The sequence below is a fragment of the Ranitomeya imitator genome, chromosome 6 (assembly GCF_032444005.1).
Source record: "Ranitomeya imitator isolate aRanImi1 chromosome 6, aRanImi1.pri, whole genome shotgun sequence".
Taxonomy (NCBI): Eukaryota; Metazoa; Chordata; class Amphibia; order Anura; family Dendrobatidae; genus Ranitomeya; species Ranitomeya imitator.
Window position 1 is genome coordinate 314,941,951 of NC_091287.1, and position 14,739 is coordinate 314,956,689.

At 45.2% G+C, this 14,739-nt stretch overlaps 1 protein-coding gene across 2 annotated transcripts in view; it reads left to right on the forward strand.

The window, feature by feature from the left end:
- Positions 1-14,739, forward strand: part of WRNIP1 (WRN helicase interacting protein 1) — a 181,825-nt gene that overhangs the window by 29,701 nt on the left and 137,385 nt on the right. For both annotated transcript variants that reach the window (XM_069730761.1, XM_069730762.1), the window contains exon 2: positions 8,629-8,820. In XM_069730761.1, coding sequence (XP_069586862.1) covers positions 8,629-8,820 — 192 coding nt within the window. The remainder of the gene's footprint in view (positions 1-8,628; positions 8,821-14,739) is intronic.

Here is a 14,739-nt window from a genome sequence, read left to right on the forward strand (position 1 = left end):
CGCGCGAACCTGGTCCTCTGGAAGCGTTTTATTGATGATATTGTTTTTATTTGGTCTGGTGGTTGGGATACTCTAAACCAGTTTTTAACGGATATTAATAAAAATCAATATTTTTTAAAGTTCACCTCCACCACCAGTACCACTGAGATCAATTTTTTAGACTTGAAGATTTTTATTGAGAATTTTAGAATTCAAACATGCACTTTTATAAAACCCACGGACACGAACAGCTACATCCCCTTAGATAGTTGTCATCTCCCGAGCTGGCTGCTCAACATCCCGAATAGCCAGTTCACCAGGATCCATCGCAACTGTTCGAGACTTCAGGATTTTGAAGCTGAGTCGTCACCTCTAACTAATAAATTTCTGGAAAAGGGTTATGATAAAGGAATGTTGAAAAAAATCAAAAGAAATGGCCGTGACCAAATCCAGACAAGATCTGATCAATCCAGCCCCCATAGATAGGAAAAATGCGGACTTTATTCCTATCATTACGAGATACAACACTAATTCAAATTTCCTGAGAAAGATAGTCAGTAAACACTGGCATATCTTAAAAAACGATAAGATCCTGGGTGAGGTTATCACGCAAAAGCCTCGTTTCGTTTACAGAAAATCCCACAACTTGGGAAATTTAATTGCTCCAACGGTACAGAAGAAGCCCAGCCCTATGGTACAATCCTCTATCTGTCATACCAAACTCAAAGGATTTTTTCCTTGCCACAAATGCAACATGTGCAAAAATACTATTACACAAAAATGCACGGATATCAAGAATGGAGACAGGAGGATCCAAATTAAGGACTTCATCACATGCTCCACCACAGGGGTAATCTATACTATAGAGTGCCCCTGTGGGAAACTATATGTGGGTAGGACTAAACGTCCTTTAAAAATCAGGATCAGTGAGCATGTGAGGAACATTAAGAACCAATTCCAGGGACACCCACTTTCCCATCATTTTTTTAGAACACCATAAAGGACTAACACATACGATGAAAGTCTCGGGCATAGCCACGGTACACCGCCATTGGAGGGGCGGTGATTACATCAAAGCGATGTCTAGAACAGAGACTGAATGGATCTTCATCCTGGATACGATTGTGCCAAGAGGTTTGAACAGTGGCACGGAACTTTTTGGCTTCCAATGAGCAAACTTGCCATATGGGAGACAGACTATATAAGGATGTGACTACGGAGCTGAGATCATCCCTGAAGAAGGAGACAGCCGTCTCCGAAACGCGTCGGTAAGATTGATCTCACTGCACTCCGTACTTTTTTCACTCTTGGGTTCGGGTTAGCGGTCACGTGACTGGTTACGTCACGAAGGTCCTGCGCACCGCTTCCACTACATGCGGCGGCTTCACCAGACCACGCTCCCACCCGGAGATTTGCTTTAGGTGGCTGCTACCGGCCGGAGCAGCCACTGGTTCTGGACTCTTTCCGTTCCTGTTGGGAGGACATTGGGAGACTTCTTGGAGCCACATCGGCAAGACTTCAGCCCTGCTGTATACCACGGACCTATTACTGGAGGTAGGAAGACGTTTATACATTTTTTGCACTTTATCTCTCCAGTGGACTGATACTTACGTTACAGTGTTACTCACTTGCCCCGTTCCTTCAGCCCATTACCTTCGGTGTACCAACTTAGCGTGTCACACAGATCACCTAGGAACATCTGTATTGCTATCACCCAGCGCGTACCTGTATGCACTTAGGTGTATACGTTGTTTTAGAGTTTATATATTTTTACAAACCATTTGTGGAGGTTTGTTGGTGTCGCTGCAGGGAATTTTTAGCATATTGATATTTTGCGCCACCAAGTATCTGTTGTATATTATTGTATGATGAACCTAATTCAGTGGATCATGCAGAGAAGACCTTGTTGGCCCTGTGTCAGGGTCAAGAAGCGGCAGAATCGTATTGCCAGAAATTTAGAAAATGGTCTGTATTGACTAAATGGAATGAGGATGCCTTGGCGGCAATTTTCAGAAAGGGTCTTTCTGAATCCGTTAAAGGGAACCTGTCACCTGAATTTGGCGGGACCAGTTTTGGGTCATATGGGCGGAGTTTTCAGGTGTTTGATTCACCCTTTCCTTACCCGCTGGCTGCATGCTGGCCGAAATATTGGATTGAAGTTAATTCTCTGTCCTCCGTAGTACACGCCTGCGCAAGGTAATCTTGCTTTGCGCAGGCGTGTACTACGGAGAACAGAGAATGAACTTCAATCCAATATTTCGGCCAGCATGCAGCCAGCGGGTAAGGAAAGGGTGAATCAAACACCTGAAAACTCCGCCCATATGACCCAAAACTGGTCCCGCCAAATTCAGGTGACAGGTTCCCTTTAAAGATGTTATGGTGGGGTTCCCCACGCCTGCAGGTCTGAGTGATTCTATGTCTCTGGCCATTCAGATTGATCGGCGCTTGCGCGAGCGCAGAGTTGTGCACACTGTGGCGTTGTCCTCAGAGCGGAGCCCTGAGCCTATGCAGTGTGATAGGATTTTGTCTAGAGCTGAACGACAAAGATTCAGGAGTCAGAATAGGTTGTGTTTTTACTGCGGTGATTCTGCTCATGTTATTTCTGATTGCCCTAAGCGTACAAAGAGAATCGCTAGTTCTGTTACCATCAGTACTGTACAACCTAAATTTCTGTTATCTGTGACCTTGATCTGCTCATTATCGTCATTTTCTGTCATGGCATTTGTGGATTCAGGGCGCGTCCGAGGGTGAGTATATACCTAATAAGAATATACTCACCCTCGGACGCGCCCTGCTTCTTTCCGGCAGCCTTCCTTCCTAAGAATCAGCGATTGAAGGACCTTTGGTGACGTTGCGGCTTGTGATTGGTCGCGTGAGCGGTCACATGGGCCGTCGCACGACCAATCACAAGCTGCGATGTCACCGAAGGTCTTTCAAGCGCTGATTCTAAGGAAGGAAGACTGCCGGTTAGTACCAGGGCGCGTCAGAGGGTGAGCATAGCAATATTTTTTATTTTAATTCTTTTTTACACTTAAATATGGATTCCGATACCGATTTCCGATATTGCAAACATATCGGAACTCGGTATCGGAATTCCGATAGCAGATTCAGAAGATCGCCGACCTCATGGCCGACCCCACACAGGGGTCGGGTCGGGTTTCATGAAACCCGACCTTGCCAAAAGTCGGCGACTTCTGAAAATGGCCGACCCGTTTCGCTCAACCCTAGGTGCCCGTTGTTCCCTCTGTTGATCCTCCGGCCCTGGTGTTGGTTGATGGGGAGTTGTAGTATGTGGTTGAGAAGATTTTGGATTCTCGTTTTTCGAGGCGGAAGCTTCAGTATCTTGTCAAATGGAAGGGTTATGGCCAGGAGTATAATTCTTGGGTTGTTGCCTCCGATGTCCATGCTGACGATTTGGTTCGTGCCTTTCATTTGGCTCGTCCTGATCGGCCTGGGGGCTCTGGTGAGGGTTCGGTGACCCCTCCTCAAGGGGGGGTACTGTTGTGAATCCTGCTCTTGGGCTCCCTCCGGTGGTTATGAGTGGTAGTGCTGCTGTCTTTGGATCACAGCATTTATCAGGTGTGTCCACTTATTGCAATTTGGACTGGGCTATTTAGCCTTGCTTGATCCCTTAGTCAGTGCCAGTTGTCCATTGTTTTTGGAGGATTCACATCCCTGACTGGTCTCTCCTGTTTTGCTGTTCTTTTCAACAAAGATAAGTTCTGACTTTGTTTTTGCTGTCCACATGCTGTGGGCCTTATAGTTCTGTGCATTTTCATGTTTTGTCTTGTCCAGCTAGATGTGGAGATTTGTATTTTCTGTGGTGGATATTTTCTAGTGTTTTAATACTGACCGCATAGTAATCTGTCCTATTCTTTCTTTTTAGCTAGAAAGGCCTCCTTTGCTAAATCCTGATTTCAGTCTGCGTATGTCATTTCCCTCTCCTCTCACAGTCAATATTTGTGGGGGGCTGTCTATCCTTTGGGGATTTTCTCTGAGGCAAGATAGTTTTCCCGTTTCTATCTTTAGGGGAAGTTAGTCCTTAGGCTGTGTCGAGGTGTCTAGGGAGTGTTAGGTACATCCCACGGCTACTTCTAGTTGCGGTGCTAGTTTCAGGGTCTGCGGTCAGTACAGGTACCACCTTCTCCAGAGTACGTCACATGCTGCTCCTAGGCAACCAGATCATAACACTGATACGGTGGTTAGGGCTGAACACCCCTCACTACTAGAGGAGATACGGGCCCTGGTTTAACAGGAGGTTCAATTCTCTTTGGCCACTCTGACACCTCCTCCTCCTTCGGGACCATCACCCCCCTAAGAAAATGAAAAGGCATCTTGAGCCCTCTAACTCCGATTCTGAGGACTCTTATAGCTCGGTCTCAGGGAGATGGGAAGAGTCTTCATCTCACAGATCTTCTGAGGCTAGGAAATATTTTTTCTCCACAGAATACATGGAGGACTTGATTAGTTGATTACGTAATACTATGGGCTTTGAGGAGGAGCAGGTCCCCCAAACGGTCCAGGACGAAATGTTTGGGGGCTTGAAAGCAGAAAGGCAGATAGGATTCCCTGTTCATGAGAACATCTTAAACATGATTTCTCAGGAGTGGGAGTTCCCGGAAAAACGCCTGAGTACCCCCTCGAAACTAAAACATAGCTTCCCCTAGAAGGAAAATCTGTCAGTTGGGAGATCCCTAAAGTGGATGTACAGGTGGCTAAAGTAGCCAAGAGGACATCTCCCCTTTGAGGACTCTCAACTTAAAGACCTGATGGATAGAAAGGTGGAGAGCCTCCTGAAAAAGTCTTGGGAGACCTCCACTTCTTCCCTTAAAACCAATATCGCCTCCACATGTGTTGCTAGATCCCTTTTTCGGTGGATGGATCAACTGGAGACTCATATCTCAAGGGACCTCGAGAGGGCAGCGGTTAGACTCCCTTCAGCTACTGAAAAATGCAATGGCGTTTCTGGCGGATGCCTTGGCAAAGTCGGTCCGTATAGCTGCCAGATCCAAAGTCCAGTCCAACTCTGCCGGGAGGGCCCTGTGGCTTAAAATGTGGAGCGGGGATGTCACACCAAAGATTAAGCTTTGCTCCATCCCGTTTAAAGACGAATAGGTCTTCGGGCCTGCCCTAGACGAAATACTAGAAAAGGCCACAGATAAAAAGAAGACTCTACCTGAGCAGAAACCGATGAAAAGGCGTTTTTTTTGTCACTCGCTACCTCAGACCTCTCAATCCAGAGGTAAAGGGAAAACGGGAAGGTGGAGGTGAGGGAAGGGGAGAGGCAGGCACATCCTTGTCCCCAACCATAGCAGCAGGACAAACAGTGACTTGGGAGTCTGTGGGGGGAAGAGACTCTCAAGGTTCCTCCACCAATGGCGGTTGATTTCCAGTTGCCATTGGTTTCTCAACATTATCAAGGCGGACCTCCTAATAGAATTAAATTCCTTCCCCCCTTAGGGTTTAAGAGTCACCAACTGTCCATCCCCTGGTGCTCAAAACCTTTTAATATCAGGGCTTCAGAGTCTACAGAGTGCGAACGTAATCTCCCCAGTACCAAAACAAGAGTGGGGGGGGTCACTATTCCCAACCTTCAGGGGATGCACACATTATGATAAACCTGAAGGGTCTCAATCGGCATGTGACATACCGAAAATTCAAGATGGAATCGGTAAAATCGGCAATTCCACTAATAGGACCCCATATTATTATGGCAACAATCGACCTAAAAGATGCCTACTTTCATATCCCCATTCACCCTCGCCACAGAAAATATCTAAGATTTGCGGTTCTACAAAACCAGCAGGTGAAGCACTACCAATACAATTTGTTCCCCTTCGGCATTTCCTTGGCGCCGAGGATATTCTCGAAAATTATGGCAGAGGCACTTACCTACGTTTGGGGGCAGGGCATCTGTATTGTACCATACTTGGATGACCTACTAATCATAGCACCGTCCATTCAAACCCTCGGATCATGTGTGGAGAACACTAGATATCCTGCTCCAACCTTCCACGTCAAGAAGATTTCTAGGAGTGATTCTAGACTCAGAAAGACGGATGTCCTTTCTCCCAGAGGATCATCTTTTCAACCTGCTGACAAAAATTTCAAGATTCAGGAAACAGAAATCTCCTACCCTCCGAGCAGCAATGTCCGTCTTGGGCTCCATGTATCCAGTCGGTACCCTGGGCTCAGGCCCACTGCAGGACCTTACAAGCCCACATTCTTAAAAACTATAATGGGGTCCCCAACTCCCTGAACAAAAGAGTTCAGGCCCCGGGCAGAGTAAAGGCGTCTATGGCATGATGGTTTAACCCCCAAAATCTACAGAGGGGGATAGTCTGGTCTGTCACCCCTAATCACGGTAAGTACGGATGCTAGGGGGTGCGGGGGTGTAGTGCTACATACCCCTTTTCAAGGTCTCTGGCGTCCGTCGATGGCCACCAGATCGTCCAGTGTCAGAGTTGAAGGCGGTAGAGGAGACCTTCCTGGCAGCAAGCAGCATGATTACGCGTCATCATGTCTGAGTACATTCGGACAACGTCACCATGGTAGCTTACCTCAAACATCAGGGGAGCACAAGGTTCGACAGTTTAAGGAGTATATCAAGCCGAATATTTTGCTGGGCCGAAAGACATCTCAACCTGGCAGCTGTTCATCTGAAGGGGTCCTCCAACCTTTAGGCAGATTTTCTGAGCCAACAGGATATATATGCAGGAGAATGGAGCCGGAATCGGGAAATCTTTGCCATACTATTAATCAAATGGGGTCTACCAGACATCGATCTGTTCGTCTCGGGTCAAAATTCGCAGCTCAGGAACTACTTCTCCCTGAATCCCAGGGACAATTTCAAAGGGGTAGATGCATTCGCTTAACAATGGAACTTTCGACTAGCGTATGCGTTCCCTCCAATCCCAGTGCTAGCAAATACCCTTCAAAAGATCAGGGAAGATCGAGTTTCAACCATCCTGGTGGCGCAAATGTGGCCGAAGCAAAGCTTGTTCAACCTAGTAATCAATCTCCAGGTGGACGGTCCAATCCAGCTACCTCCAAACATAGATCTCCTCTCTCAGGGACCTATACATCATCCAGAGCCCAAGAAACTGAGATAAGCTGCCTGGCTTCTGAAGCCCAGGTACTACGTGCCAAGGGACTGTCGGACAAAGTAATTGCCACATTACAGATGTCCAGAAAACCAGTCGCCAATGCAATATATTACAAAGTATGGAAAATACTTTCATCTTGGTGCATGCCTAATTCGCCAGACCCCATTCACCCCAACATATCTCAAATTTTGGACTTTTTACAGAGGGGACTAGAGCTAGGCCTAGTACCTTTAAAAGTTCAAGTCTCGGCCCTAAGTTCCGTCTTTGATCACGACTTAGCCAACCACCGTTGAATCAAAAGGTTCATGGTGTCAGCCCTTAAGAAAAGTCCCAGGAAACAGCCTGTCATCCCCTCATGGGATTTAAATATCGTCCTTAAGGTCCTCAAGCAAACTCCATTTGAACCACTGTCTTCATGTACCTCTCAGCTCCTTTCTTTTTAAAGCCGCTTTTCTAGTAGCCATTACCACAGCAAGACTTGTGGGAGAACTGCAAGTTCTGTCCATAAGGGAGCCTTATTTTACAATCAAGGACGACTGCTTAGTTCTTCGACTTGATCCATCCTTCCTACCCAAAGTAGTTTCAGATTTTCACCACTCACTGGAAATAGTGCTTCCCTCCTGCCAAAATCGAAAAAATGCAGGGGAGAGAGAATTCCATACACTCTGTCCGCCGAACAGTTTTATACTACTTGGAGCAGTCTAAATCTTGGAGAATCGACCCAAATTTATTTATTAATCCTTCTGGACAAAATAAAGGCAGGAAGGTGGCGAAGAATACCATCGCAGGCTGGATCAGAAGAGCTATTTCTGAATCATACCTAGCCCAGAACATGACACCTCCGGAGGGTGTCAGAGCTCATTCAATAGATTTACCTCAGCTTCCTGGGCTGAGAGAGCGGGCGCATCTACCGAGCAGATTTGCAGGGCCGCTACATAGTCATCAATTCATACCTTTACCAAACACTATAGGTTGGACTTATTGTCCAACAGGGACCTAGCCTTCAGCTGGAAAGTTCTCCAGGCCACTGATTTCCCCCCAGGTGCAGAATTGGTTGGTACTCCTCCTATGCTGTCGTTGAAGGTGACTAGAGAAAATAGAATTGGACTTGCTGGCAATTCGGTTTTTAGGAACCTTCCCTGTCAGAGCTAATTTCCCTCCCTATGTTCCTTGGATAATTTTGGGGAGCTTAAAGTTAACCGGTGCTATGGTATTCGTTATAAGTCACTGGCGAGTAGGAGGTGGGAGGGGCTTTTAACCTTACTGTGCTATTTGTCCCCCATTAGAGCATGGAGACCACCTCCTATGCTGTCGTGGTAGGTTCCTAGAAACCGAATTACCGGGAAGTATAATTTTATTTTTTTCTTCAACAATGATGCTAACCTTGATGTAAGGGATGTTATTTCTAAATTCAGTAGACATGCTAAGACACCTCTAAAAACCTCACAGAGGTAACTGAAAGATTATCCGCTCTGTTGATTAAATGTAATCTTTTCAAAGCTTGTTTTATTTTATTTGTTGACGCTATGTTTTTATCTTTCAGACAACATTGGCCCACATAATTGCCAAGAATACCAACAAAAACAACACTCGTTTTGTAACACTGTCTGCAACAAGTGCTGGCACAAGTGACGTTCGAGAAGTCATTAAACAAGCCCAAAATGAGCGTAAACTGTTCAAGAGAAAAACTATACTTTTTGTGGATGAAATTCATCGCTTCAACAAGACCCAACAGGTAAATCACAATTGTGACCTTTGTAGGAACTGTTGGGTACTAACATATTGATTACTCTTCTATAGGACAGGTCATCACCCCAATTGACTAGCTGATATCTGCTCCACAGCAGCCAAATATAAGCAACTAGATGGTGGCCCGATTCTAACGCATCGGTTATTCTAGAATATGCATGTCCTCGTAGTATATTGCCCAGTCACGTAGTATATTGCCCAGTCACGTAGTATATTGCCCAGTCGCGTAGTATATTGCCCAGTCACGTAGTATATTGCCCAGTCACGTAGTATATTGCCCAGTCACGTAGTATATTGCCCAGTCACGTAGTATATTGCCCAGTCACGTAGTATATTGCCCAGTCACGTAGTATATTGCCCAGTCACGTAGTATATTGCCCAGTCACGTAGTATATTGCCCAGTCACGTAGTATATTGCCCAGCGACGTAGTATACAGCACAGACACGTAGTATATTGCCCAGTCACGTAGTATATTGCCCAGTCACGTAGTATATTGCACAGCCCACGTAGTATACAGCACAGAGCCACGTAGTATATTGCCCAGAGCCACGTAGTATATTGCCCAGAGCCACGTAGTATATTGCCCAGAGCCACGTAGCATATTGCCCAGCCACGTAGCATATTGCCCAGCCACGTAGTATACAGCACAGACACGTAGTATATTGCACAGCCCACGTAGTATATTGTCCAGTCACGTAGTATATTGCCCAGCCACGTAGTATATTGTCCAGTCACGTAGTATATTGCCCAGCGACGTAGTATATTGCCCAGCGACGTAGTATATTGCCCAGACACGTAGTATATTGCCCAGTCACGTAGTATATTGCCCAGTCACGTAGTATATTGCCCAGTCACGTAGTATATTGCCCAGTCACGTAGTATATTGCCCAGTCACGTAGTATATTGCCCAGTCACGTAGTATATTGCCCAGTCACGTAGTATATTGCCCAGTCACGTAGTATATTGCCCAGTCACGTAGTATATTGCCCAGTCACGTAGTATATTGCCCAGTCACGTAGTATATTGCCCAGTCACGTAGTATATTGCCCAGTCACGTAGTATATTGCCCAGTCACGTAGTATATTGCCCAGCCACGTAGCATACAGCACAGAGCCACGTAGTATATTGCCCAGAGCCACGTAGTATATTGCCCAGAGCCACGTAGTATATTGCCCAGAGCCACGTAGCATATTGCCCAGCCACGTAGCATATTGCCCAGCCACGTAGTATACAGCACAGACACGTAGTATATTGCCCAGTCACGTAGTATATTGCCCAGTCACGTAGTATATTGCACAGCCCACGTAGTATATTGTCCAGTCACGTAGTATATTGCCCAGTCACGTAGTATATTGCCCAGTCACGTAGTATATTGCACAGCCCACGTAGTATATTGTCCAGTCACGTAGTATATTGCCCAGCCACGTAGTATATTGCCCAGTCACGTAGTATATTGCCCAGCGACGTAGTATATTGCCCAGCGACGTAGTATATTGCCCAGACACGTAGTATATTGCCCAGACACGTAGTATATTGCCCAGTCACGTAGTATATTGCCCAGTCACGTAGTATATTGCCCAGTCACGTAGTATATTGCCCAGTCACGTAGTATATTGCCCAGTCACGTAGTATATTGCCCAGTCACGTAGTATATTGCCCAGTCACGTAGTATATTGCCCAGTCACGTAGTATATTGCCCAGTCACGTAGTATATTGCCCAGTCACGTAGTATATTGCCCAGTCACGTAGTATATTGCCCAGTCACGTAGTATATTGCCCAGTCACGTAGTATATTGCCCAGTCACGTAGTATATTGCCCAGTCACGTAGTATATTGCCCAGCCACGTAGTATATTGCCCAGCCACGTAGTATACAGCACAGAGCCACGTAGTATATTGCCCAGAGCCACGTAGTATATTGCCCAGAGCCACGTAGCATATTGCCCAGTCACGTAGCATATTGCCCAGTCACGTAGCATATTGCCCAGTCACGTAGCATATTGACCAGTCACGTAGTATATTGACCAGTCACGTAGTATATTGCCCAGTCACGTAGTATACAGCACACATGTATATTGCCCAGCTCTGTAGTATGCAGCACAGAGCCTCGTAGTATACAGCACAGAGCCACGTAGTAAATAGCACAGCCCACGCAGTATATAACAGTGGCCACGTAATATATAGCACAGCCCACGGAGTATATCACACAGCCCACATAGTATATAACACTGCCTATGTAGTATACAGCACAGAGCCACGCGGTATCTAACACAGCCCATGTAGTATACAGCAGTGTGGGCACCATATTCCTGTTAAAAAAAAAAAAAAAAGTAAAATAAAAAAAAGTTATATACTCCCCTCGTGGGGTCTAGCGGAGCTCCGGCGATAGGCGCGAGGCTGCCGCCATCTTCCGTTCTCAGGATGCATTGCGAAATTACCCAGATGACTTAGCGGTCTCGCGAGACTGCTAAGTCTTCTGGGTAATTTCGCAATGCATCGCCGGGAACGGAAGATGGCGGCCGGCTCTGCAGACAACGGAGGGTGAGTATAGCAGGTTTTTTGTTTTTTTATTATTTTTAACATTACATTTTTTACTATTGATGCCGCATAGGCAGCATCAATAGTAAAAAGTTGGAAACACACAAGGTTAATAGCGGCGGTAACGGAGTGCGTTACCCGTGGCATAACGCGGTCCGTTACCGCCGGCATTAACCCTGTGTTAGCGCCTAGCTGTGACCCGGAGGGAAGTATGCGGGCGCCGGGCAGTGACTGCGTGGAGTAAGGAGCCGCCATTTTCTTCTGGACTGTGCCTGTCGCTGATTGGTCGTTGCTGTTTTGCGGCGACCAATCAGCGACTTGAATTTCCATGATAGAGGCCGTGACCAATGAATATCCGTGACAGACGGAAGTGATCCTTAGACAATTATATAGTGGATGAGTGGGGAGAAACACAGCAGCTTAGACCATTGTTTATTGACCGCTGCAGAGTACTGGCAATGGCCACTAAACCATGTACGGACCTTCTGTCCCCCCAACCCTCCATACATACCTAAGTTATATTCTCCCTACAGCCCCTCGCTTTCAGTCGTCAGGTTGGTGCGAGGGTTATATCACTATTATCACTATGTTGACTGTGAGCGCACTGTTAACACTCACTCAGCTCCTTGACTGAAAACCTCACAGGTTGCGTGTTGCACACAGACGCTGCAGAGCAGGCCGTCAACCAATGTGTCTGGGAGTGTTTACAATGTGCTCACTGTATAGTGAGCGGAGACTGGAAGCGAGCGGCTGCAGGAAGAATATCAGAAATATCAGAGAAATGCCCATTCATTCGATAGCATGTATCAGCTGTCCGGTTCCCTTTAAGAAAAAATTCTCAATGAATATATACGAAGTAGTGCAGAAGAGTTAACCCCTTAGTGACAGAGCCAATTTGGTACTTGGTGACTGAGCCAATTTTTACAATTCTGACCCACTGTCCCTTTATGAGGTTATAGCTATGGAAGACTTCAACGCATCCCCCTGATTCTGAGATATTTTTCGTGACATATTGTAGTAAAATCTATTCGCTATAACTTGCCGTTATTCATGAAAGAAAAAAAACGGAAATTTGGCAAAAATGTTGAAATTTTTGCAATTTTCAACGTTTTAATTTTTGTACCCTTAAATCAGAGACTGGTGTCACACAAAATAGTTAATAAATCACATTTCCCACATGTCAACTTTACATCATCACAATTTTGGAAATGAGCAACAAAAGGAAAAAGGGAGCAGCACTGTCCAAAGATTACCAGCGGTGTGTGATTAACACAACAGGTCGTCCGATGATAAGAGGAGGTGCTCGCTTGGAATGAACTGTGAATCATACGAACATGGAAGAAAGAACGCGGCAGCACTCACCACTCTTGCAGTTCAAGTGTCCTTTATTGAAACACACGGGAACACATCTTCACGGCTCGGGGGAGTGAAACAGACAAGGAGTGCGGCAGACGGGACAGATGGGTTCCCGTGTGTTTCAATAAAGGACACTTGAACTGCAAGAGTGGTGAGTGCTGCCGCGTTCTTTCTTCCATGTTTGTACAATTTTGGAAATATATATTTTTTTTTTGTTAGGATGTTATTAGGGTTAAAAGTTGACCAGCGATTTCTCATTTTTCCAACAAAATTTACAAAACCATTTTTATTTTAGGAACCACCTCACATTTGAAGTGACTTTGGGTGGTCAGTATAGCAGAAAATACCCAAAAGTGACACCACTCTAAAAACTGCACCCCTCAAGGTGCACAAAACCACATTCAAGAAGTTTATTAACCCTTCAGGTGCATCACGAGAACTATAGCAATGTGGAAGGAAAAAATGAACATTTTTCTTTTTTCGCAACAAATTTACTTTGAAACGAATTCTTTTTTGTTTTCACAAGGGTATGAGGAGAAAATGGACCAGAAAATTTGTTGTGCAATTTCTGCTGAATACACTTATAACCCGTTTGTGGGGGAAAGCTACTGTGTGGGCGCACGGCAGGGCTCAGAATGGAGGGAGCACCGTTTGACTTTTTGAATGCAACATTGGCTGGAATCAATGGTAGCGCCATCTCGCGTTTGGAGACCCCCTGATGTACCTAATCAGTGGAACACCCCAATTCTTACCACAAAACTAACCCCAACTCTAGCCCCAACCCTAACCCTAATAGAAAAATGGAAATAAATACATTTTTTATTGTATTATTTGTAACCCCTTAATCACTGGAGTTTTTTTGGTTTTGCGTTTTCGTTTTTCGCTCCCGTCCTTCCCAGAGCCATAACTTTTTTATTTTTCCGTCCATTTGGCCATGTGAGGGCTTATTTTTTGTGGGACAAAATGTACTTTTGACCGACATCATTGGTTTTACCATTTCGTGTACTAGAAAACGGGGGAAAAAAAATTCCAAGTGTGGTAAAATTGCAAAAAAAGTGCAATCCCACAGTTTTTTTTGCTAGGTTAACTAAATGCTAAAACTGAACTGCCAATATGATTCTCCAGGTCATTACGAGTTCATAGACACCAAACATGTCTATGTTCTTTTTTTTTTTATGTAAGTGGTGAAAAAAAATTCTAAACTTTGCTAAAAAAAAAAATAATTGCGCAATTTTCCGTTACCCGTAGCGTCTCCATTTTTCGTGATCTGGGGATGTTTTTTGCGTGCCGAGCTGATGTTTTTAATGATACCATTTTTGTGCTGTGCAGATACGTTCTTTTGATCGCCCGTTATTGCATTTTAATGCAATATTGCGGCAACCAAATAAACGTAATTCTGGCATTTTGACTTTTTTTTTTTTTCCTCGCTATGTCGTTTAGTGTTCAGGTTAATCTTTTTTTTATTTTTTTTTATTGATCGGGCGATTCTGAACACAGCGATACCAAATATGTGTAAGTTTGATTTTTTTTTTTTGTTTTATTTTGAATGGGGCGAAAGGGGGGCGATTTAAACTTTTATTATTTTTTTTTAACTTTTTTTCATATTTTTAAAAACATTTTTTTTAAATTTTGGCATGCTTCAGTAGGCTCCATGGGAGGGATAGAAGCTGCCCATAAATCGATTGCCTCTGCTACATAGAGGCGATACTCAGATCGCTCCTATGCAGTAGAAATACAGCATTGCTATGAGTGCCGACCACAGGGTGGCGCTCATAGCAATCCGGCATCAACAGCCATAGAGGTCTGCAGGAGATCTCTGGTTGTCATGCTGATGCACCAATGACCCCAATCATGTAACGGGGTCACCGGTACGCGCATTTCCGACTGGATGGCCGGAAGCACTTGTTAAATGCCGCTGTCAGTTTGACAGCGGCATTTATCTAGTTAATAGGCGCAGGCGGATCGCGATTCCATCCATGCCTATTATGGACACATGTCAGCTGTTCACATC